Here is a 9325-nt window from a genome sequence, read left to right on the forward strand (position 1 = left end):
TTAGGGAATATGTTAAATATTCAGAGGTGAAGGGTATCAGGCTGGAACTTACTCACTGAGGGAATCTTCAGACTTCAAACTTCTCTGTGTGTGATTGTTATACAATAAAATTTAAGCCGGGCGGTGGTGGCGCGTGCCTTTAATCCCAGCACTCGGGAGGCAGAGGCAGGCGGATCTCTGTGAGTTTGAGACCAGCCTGGTCTACAGAGCTAGTTCCAGGACAGGCTCCAAAACCACAGAGAAACCCTGTCTTGAAAAACAAAAAGCAAAAAAAAAAAAAAAAAAAAAAAAAAAAACCCAATAAAATTTAAGACACAGAATACCAGCTCACTCTTGTCACACCACCTAGACTAAAAACAAGGAGAGGGGCAACGGGAACCTCCTACGTGGCTAGGGGAGCAAGTCCACAGGATTATCTATTACAAGTGGCCAGCTATAATTCTCTGAAGATAAATGACAAGCTCTTGGTCCCTATGCCTGGAATGTCCTATCTGTCCTTGTGTCTGCCAAAGTCTGACTCTCTGTCAAGATCTTGAGTGATTGCCACCCTGTGAAGTTCCCAGGATTCCATACTCTGGTTCTTGAAAGAACTCCAAAAATATTTGCATTTTATAGCTCTGATGCTGTTTTTTAGTCTTTGCAGTAGAATTCGGGAGGCTATGGAACCTTTAGGAGATGAGGCCTAGCTGGTGGGCAGACCTTAGGAGTTAGAGGCCAGCCTTGGCTTCCATCAGTCTCTTTGCTCACGATTGCCACAGGGATGCAATCCACAACCTCATATCCCCACTATCACAGCCATGAGCTGCTTGCAATGCCTCCCTATCATGATAGGTTGTATCTGCTGAACTCTGAGCTGGAGACGGTCCTGCCCCACAGTTGCTTCTCTGAGGATTCTGTCTCTGCAAGGAGGAAGGCTCTGTCTTAGGAGCTCCTCTGTGAGGCCATGATGCCCCACCCATGGCACTGCAGCAGTAAGTTGTGCCACAGACGATCTGCCACTTTGGTTGTGTGCTGTTGACTCTGCTACTTAAGCATCCCAGGGGAAATGGTGACAACATGAGAACTCTCTGGTAGCCCCTGTTTTACAGATGAGAAATGAGACCAAGAAATGTCAAGATACTTGTCACTTACTATCCAGAGGAAAATATTAAAAATTCTCATTGATGGGTATCTCTTTTTCAGGCTAGTTTGAAAATTGTAAAATGTGTCAAGCTATTCAATTGCTAAATTCCAAAACTAATTTGATCCAAAATATTAAGCAGTATTTTATTTTATAATTATATCAATACACTAATGCTAAATACAGACTAAACCCTGTTTGTTTCTAAAAAGGTTTCTTTTTTTTTTTTTTTTTTGAGCTTATTTCGCAGTACTGGGATCAAGCCCTGGGCCTTAGGCATGCTCAATGAGCACTGTGCCCCAAACTCTCTTCTTAACACATTTTAAAAGATCATCTGTGCTGCGGTGTTTGTGATTTGCTCTCTGTGGCTGAGTAGTATCGTGTTTTGTGAACACACACCATTGCCTTACCTACTGTCATGTTGGTTGGTATGGGTTTGTTTTTGTGTTGTTTCTTTTTTTATGTGTGCTGTGACTACTTGCCAGTTTCATGAGATATGCCTTTTCCTTTCTCTTTGGTAAGCGCCTCAAAGTGAGTTTGCTCTATGATAGTGAAGACACTCTTAGATTTAATAAGAAACTGTTTTAAGTTTTCCACGGTGATAACAGCATTTTACACACCATTCAGCTATGTGAGGTTCTGATTTATTCTCGTTTTCCCCAGGATATAGTGTGGATCAGATGTATTTAACTCTTCCTGTGGCTGTACAGGATCATCTCACTCATTAATCACCTGTTCTTGTGTTTAGAGATGATTTCTATACTTCTCCAAGAATATCTCTTCAAATCCTTCACACTGTGTTATTAAATCATTTGTCTTTTGTTAATTTGTTCAGGGGTTTTTTGTGTCCTGATATAAGGCCTTTGTGAGGTCTCTGCTGCGGACAGTTGTGTGTCGTCCTCCCCCCCACACACACGTGCTTTGTCTAGTCTGGATCTGATCTGAGTGGCATAGTCCTTATTCTCTTAGTGCTAATTAAAGAGACTTTCTTCATGGAGTTAACACAACATGGGTTCTGGAACTGGGACCTGAGGGTCTTGTCTCAACCTAGCTACTATGTGGCCTCAGTTTCATTCTTTATTTTTTTAAAAAAAGTCAATTAATATATTTAATACTAGTACCGTCTTAGAGAGATGATTTGGAGTTGGAAAAATTTGTCTATATTTATCCTCATACGGTGCTTAGAGAAATACTTGGTACATCATAGGTGCTTGGCAAATGCTAAGTGGTATGTTTAAACCAGATCCAGACAGCACGAGTTGACTTTATACTTTTACCTACTGTCTGACTCGCTAACAGCATGGCCTGTGTCATGGATCCTTTCAGCACCCTGCCTGTAATGTTTATATAGGTTTTAGTAGAGCTATTATGATGCCTCTTATTTTATTTTGGTGATTGATTGATTCTTTTAAGAAGATTGATCTTTTGTCTGCACATTGTTACTTAGGTTCTCATAAAACTCCTGGCAGCAATCCTTCTGCATGTTTCCTGTGTGCTGGTATTACAGTCAAACATAGAGTCAAGTCTGCTTGGCCCTAAAGCACAGTATTTTAGAAAGAGTGTTTGTCCTCTGTTAGCTATTTACTCGTGTTTATAAAACATTGATTCATTCAACATGTTTTTATGGGTCACTGTGTTAGCTCGATTCCCATCACTCTGACAAAATACCCATGACAGTCAACTTAAAAAGAGGACAGTCATGATGGTGCCTACCTTTAATCTGAACACTTAGGTGACAGAAGCAGGCAAGTCTCTGTGAGTTCAAGGCCACCCTGGTCCCATAGCAAGTTCCAAACTGCCAGGACTACATAGTGAGACCCTGGCTCCAAAAATTAAGATAAAATACAAAGAAGAGTCAGAAGAAGAAAGTTTGTTGGGGTCATGATTTTAGAGGTCTCAGCTTGTGATTACTTGGCCCTAGCGCCACAGTACATGACAGGAGCACAAGGCAAAGGGACCCTGTTTGCTTCATGGCAACACAGTTGAAAAACAAAGAAAATGAAAGGGCCAGGAGCCCATTGGCCACTTCAAGGACATGTCCCCAGTGACCTTTTTTTACACTAGCTCTACCTCCTAAAGCTTCATTCAGTAAAGCTGTCCACTGGACCTCAACAGAGGCCTTTAGAAGATCTCTTTGCAGATCACAACAGACACTGCATGTAGGCACTGGTCCAGCTAAGCAGCATACACAACCCACAGAAACACAGACCCACTCTAAGGAAGAGCAGGAGAGTACTTGCTATGTAAGCTGGGGCCTGAACAGATGGCTTGGGGGTGAAGTGCTTGCTGCGCAAGTGTAAGGACCTGAGTTCAGATCCCCAGCACCCATGTACAATCTAGGCATGGCAGTGCTCATCTATAACCTCAGCACTGGAAGCAGACAGGTAGTTCCTGGGGTTCACTGGCCAGCCAGTTTAGATGAAACAGTGAACAGTTTAGTGTGAGACTGTGTCTCAAATAATAAGTGGAAGCCAGGTATGGTGGCGCACACCTTTAATCCCAGCACTCAGGAGGCAGAGATAGGCAGATCTCTGAGTTTGAGGCCAGCCTGGTCTACATAGTGAGTTCCAGGACAGACAGAGCTATCTAATGAGAGCAAGATAGCAACAATAAAAATAAGGTGGAGAGTTGTAGTAATAAGGGCAGCGGGGCTGCATCCCCAGCACCCCAGCCGCCTGGCTAGCTTATGTCCACAATAACAACACACAAACTGTATTCATTTAAACACTGCTTGGCCCATTTCTATCTAGTCTCTTCTAGGCTAATTCTCGCACCTGGACTAGCCCATTTCTTATAATCTGTGTAGCCCACGAGGTGGCTTACCAGGGAGATTCTAGCCTACGTCCGTCCTGGGTCGGAGCTTCATCGCGTGCGTCTGCCCAGGAGAGCGGAGCATGGCGTCTCTGCTCCAGAGTGCAGAGCTGTCGAGTCTGAGCTCTCTTCCTCCCAGCATTCTGTTCTGTTTACTCCTCCCACCTATGTTTTAACCTATGAGGGCCAAGCAGTTTCTTTATTGCTTAACCAATGAAATCAACAGATTGATATATGACACTCCCACATCAGAGAGTTCTAGAGGGAAACTCCCAATATTGACCTCCTGCCTCTATGCATGCACATATGGGTGAACACACACACATGCACAGTTCAACAAGATGGCTTATCAGGTTAAAGCAGTTTCTGCACAAGCCTGATAACCTGACTTTGAGCCTTTGAACCCATGTTTAAAACCGAAACAAGCAAACAAACAACAGATGCTCTAGCACACTTCTGTAGTCTCGGTCCTCCTGAGGTGAGATGGGAGGTAAAGACAAAATCACCTGACGCTCCCAGAGAAATGAGAGGGGATCCTGCCTCAACAAAGTGGAGAGAGAAGACTTAACTTACAGAAGTTGTCTTCTGACCTCAACATGTGCACTGTGTGCCTGCAGACACTCATGTGCATGTACACTAATGAAAAATAAACAAACTTTAAAAAGAAAGTCCAAGAAGATCTCTAGGTAGCAGAGATGAATACGCCCCTGAGAGTAGGGACAGAGTGGTGTGTGAAAAAGTGGGAAGAAAGCTTCCTGGCTCAACAAGCTGTTAAAGACTTATACTTTCATAGTTAAACTATTTCATGATAGTACGTGCGTGTGTGTATGCGCTCACGCATGTGCACGCACGTGTGTGTGGTTTTGTGTGTGTGTGTCCCATGCATGTGTCTTTGATAACACTTTTGCATTAGTGTACAATTACTGGATTACTGTACCTCCACTTCCTGGTGTGGTGTCTCTAGGGCAGCCTCAGCGTATGTAGATGCTAGGCACCATGCTGTGGCTGAAATGAAGAAGGCAGTGTACCATCAACATTGTACCTTACAGTAAGATATGAAGTGTCTGTGTGATTCCTGGGCCCTGGTAGAGAGATCAGAGCAAATTAGCGCAAGACACTCATGACCCTTTCTCTTGTCAGAAAGGAATTTGTTTTGGAGGTAAAATAACTGCTAAGTATTTGTATTTAGATCTAAGCTGGAACCTGAGCCAAATACAAAGAGGAAAGAACCCCCGTCTGAGAAAGCCTCACAGAATGCTTCCCAAGACTCTGAAGAAAAGCCTGCTGCCGAAGAGTTGCCAGGTATGAGTCAGGGTAAAGGTTTTGCTCTGCACTTCTTCCTTCTGGCCTGTTGGCAGGAATACAAAGCAGGGAGAGGTACCAGTTCCTGACCGTGGTGTGAGCATAGCTGCCCAAAGCAAAAGAAACATAGAGTAGCAGTGCTCAGTCTGAGTCACACGTTCACCTGGACCTGGGGAGGGTGCTCTCCTGTGCACCATCTGGAGACTGAGGAGGCACTATCCCGGCTGTCTGCTAAAGAGGGAAGTCTGCACTGGCAGCAGCTAGCCGCACTGCCCCAGGGTGGAGCATAGTTTCTCATGGGCCTCCACAGCTAGATGAGATGCAAGTATGGGTTTGTGTCTCTTGTCATCACAGGTACAGTAATGTCCCTGACAGTTCATGCCAAAGAAATGCAGAGTCTCCTTCAAGTCTGAATGGCACAGGCTGCTTCATTATGTGTGCAGTCCACCTACCTCTGAGTCGGGATGCCTGCTCAGAGCACTGCATCCCTGCGTACAGCTAACAAGAAAGCTGGTTTCACTGCCTAGCGGTTCACTGAAGCTACAAGGCCTGAATGTCTCCTTTGCCATGTCTATGGCTCTGCATGGCCTTGCCTCACTGCAGCACTGGAGTATCATGAGTCTCTTTTATTGAGAAGACTTTGACAGGCTCAGAGCCTGTCTTGTCAGAGGTGAAAGCTTGTAAGTGGTGGGTCCAAGGTTCACTGGTGTGTGGGTTTGACTTTCAAGCCCGCCTCTATCTCATGATTCCCTGGATATCAGAAGTGTCTCATGTGCACCATGGTTCACCAGCCTGGAGGATGCCAGAGGTCCTTTGTGCAATGAGAACAGCACTTTTGGAGCTCCTCGTTGTGCCACATGTGCTGACTGATCACAGGCCAGACTCTTACTGGGTCTTTGGAGGTGTGCACTGTTGTGTTTTGCAGGTGAAGAAGCCAAGATTCAGAGAGGTTCTATAGGAGCTCAAAGCCCAGCACTGAGGAAGCACAGCATCCCTCCACGTGGGTGCCTCTCTTTGCACAGCTTCAGCCTATTCCTGGCTGGTAGCTCATGTGGTCTAGCAGGCAGGGGTTCTGCATCTCTCCTGTGCCTGCCCCGGGCTTCCCCATAATCCCAGGGGCACAACTTCTTAGAAGACAAGACAGGGGCATCATAACTAAATTTACTAAAGCTGGACACAGCATCCACATTCAGTCATTCACCCACTCAAGAACTCCTTTGCAGGCTGGTGAGAACGGGGGAAAAACAGTGCCAGCTGAGGGCTTAGAGGATGTCTCGTGGGAAGATGACCTCACTGCTGACTTCAAGCCTACATGGCATGTTGTGCCAGGCCTTGGGCTGGGTGTTAGGGATGTCCTAGTGAGTGGAAATGGCTCCTCTTTAGACTCATAGGGAAATGAGCAAGGTCCGTCCGTGTACCCGTACCCTTCTGTTTTGGTGTGTGTGTGTGACGAGATCAGTGTTCTATTGCTCTACCTTAGAGTCCACATAAGTCCACAGAAGATTGTAGAGACAAAGACCATGTGATGTGGAAGCATCTGGGCCCCAGCACTCACTCCCATGCTCACTGAACATCGCTCTGCCTGCTGATATGTGGGAGATACCAGCGCTAGTTACTGGGGTTAATTTTTCAAAAGGAGGCCACCAAGCAAGTGCAAAGACAGCCTGTAGAGTGGAAAACCATTTACACTGTACCACACGTGGATGGACACAAGAAAAAACTTTCTCATCCAATATATGCCAATCATGGTTTCCCTTTCCCCAACTCCTCCCAGCTTCTGCTCGCCCACCCAACACTATATCCTTTCTTTCTGTGCGTCTTTAGAAAACAAACAGGCAAGCAAACAAACAAGTAGATTTTTAAAAATAAAGAAAAATCTGAGCAGTGGTGGCACATTCCTGTAATCCCAGCACTCGGGAGGCAGAGGCAGGTGGATCTCTGTGAGTTCAAGGCCAGCCTGGTCTACAAAGCAAGTTCCAGGACAGTCAGGCCTGTTACACAGAGAAACCCTGTCTTGAAAAACCAAAAATAAATTAACATGAAAAACACACAAATGCAAAATCCATAAAAACGTGGAATGAATGTCAGTCTCTTAAAGGAACATCTACCCATGACAAATAAGCACTTTAAGAGGACCCAGCATCACCAGTGATGAGAGTACATGACAGCCACAAGGCACCTCACACCTCCAGAAGGGCAGCATGAGAAAGGCAACCTGGTCTGGGAATGGGGTGGGGGATATGGGGAGGCATACCCATACAGCTAACACACTGAGGTAGAGTTGGACCCCAGCATGGTAGACTTGGCATTCCAAAGCCTGAGTGTCCCATGGTATAGCTTACATCTGAAAAGCACAGAAACAGCTGAGAAGTGGTGTGGAAGCTGGTAGACTGGACACAAGACATCTGCTGCCAGGGACCACCCCCACATATGTACCGGAACTTACCTAGAGCGGAGTGAGGAGTGCTTGGGTCACATTGTGTTAGGTGTAGCAACTGTGAGTGTGTGGGATGGGAGCACTTGAGGCTGAAGAACTGGTGGGAGGGGCATTGCTGCCTGAGGTGGGGGAAGGGACTCACATACTGACCTACATGATTGGGCCGGAGGTGCCTGCTGGGTGTGCAGGTGGAAATAGCATTGATGTTGGAGTGGGCAGGGAGAGCTTAGGGCTAGGAACTTGAGGGATCCTGGGAATCGGCAGCTTGGAACCATGGCCTGAGCGCACCTCTTAAGAGATCTCAGAGAGAAGCAGGCTAGGCTGCTAGGGAGAGGTCTGCATCCAACTTTGGTGCTGTCTGATTTCCTGAGTAGGACCTTCTTCCCATCCTGGCCTTAGTGTTGACGGGAAAAATCTTCCCCAACCACCAGATGCTCTCCTTCCCGAGCTGTGCGTCTGCCTTTCCTCCATGGCAATAGGGAGTGCTTCTTCCTGTGTGTGGACATCTGCTAGGTTTTCTGTGGGCGACTTTTCAAGTCTGGCCCATGTGCATGTGTCCTTTGCTTACTTTGTCTTTGAGTATTTATTTCCTTTCGAAACCTGAGATGCCACTTAGACAAGCGTGTTCTGGCACAGAACAAGGTGGCACAGTTCTAGGCAAAGCTGGTCTCTTGTCTGTCGTGCTCCCTCTGCCATTTGGCACTTGCTCATCTAGTTATTAGCAGGTTCACACCTCCACTCCCGGTTGACCTGCCACCCCCAGCATTAAGGCCTTTTCTTTAGACATTCTGCCTGGCAAGGCTGTGCTCTTCACGTCTCTGTTGTTTGCCCGTCTTGGTTTCTGGTGTTCGAATATATTTCTCAAGCGAGTCATTGTTCCTGGCCCTGCAAAGCTAACTGTTGCCAGAGAGGATTCCGATTCCTGGGAAGGAGTAAGTAGTGTCCTAGGAAAAGCAGAAGTAGGGACAGAGGGTCCTGGGGACTTCAGGAAGGGGTAACCCTGAGCAAGTGAGTCAACAGCACCACCACCACAACCCCCCCACCAAAAAAAAAAGAATCTTAGAAACTTCTAGGGTGAAGGAACAGTTAGAGCAAGAAAACACTCAGGAGGTCAGAAATCATGGAGGCCCATGTGGAGTGCAGTCACTAAAGGCCTTCGGGGTTAGTGAGGAGCTGTAGGAAAAGTGGTTGAGAGGCTGCCTGGAGCCAGACCATGGAAGTCTGGGGTGCAGGTGGGGCGGCAGGATCTGACAGGTCAGCACAGCATGCTGTGAGCACTAAACTTCAGGCTGAGTCCCGAGGCCCAGGTCAGGAGGGCTTCAGGGGGTGTACAGTGAGCTGCCTGTAGAGTACAGAACTTCTCCATCCTGATGCAGCTAATTCATACTTAGATCCATTATTATGGGGCTTATGTTTCTGATTGGTTTTTTTATTCAAAGGGGAAAGGGAAGAAAAATCTGAAATAGGGACCAAAAGTGAAGCCAAGTAGGAGATAGAAGTCACAGGGGTGTGGGGATGGGTGAAAGCACATGGCTCACATGCTCTGGGTGTTGTCTCGGAACAGTGCCATTCTGCCTGGGGATGCTTTGTGATACGGGTGTGTTTTTCCTTGTCTGTAGCTCTGTGTCACCTGCACTGAGTGTAGGTGACTGTTG

At 46.6% G+C, this 9325-nt stretch overlaps 1 protein-coding gene across 3 annotated transcripts in view; it reads left to right on the forward strand.

Annotated features, from left to right (window-relative positions):
* Stx18 (syntaxin 18) overlaps positions 1-9325 on the forward strand; it is a 103463-nt gene that overhangs the window by 81730 nt on the left and 12408 nt on the right. For 2 of the 3 annotated variants that reach the window (XM_005365959.3, XM_013353318.2), the window contains one exon: positions 5121-5233. In XM_005365959.3, coding sequence (XP_005366016.1) covers positions 5121-5233 — 113 coding nt within the window. Of the gene's footprint in view, positions 1-5071; positions 5234-9325 lie in introns of all 3 variants that reach the window. The other variant, XM_026788614.1, reaches the window with a different exon arrangement.

The sequence above is a fragment of the Microtus ochrogaster genome, unplaced genomic scaffold, assembly GCF_000317375.1.
Source record: "Microtus ochrogaster isolate Prairie Vole_2 unplaced genomic scaffold, MicOch1.0 UNK5, whole genome shotgun sequence".
Lineage (NCBI taxonomy): Eukaryota > Metazoa > Chordata > Mammalia > Rodentia > Cricetidae > Microtus > Microtus ochrogaster.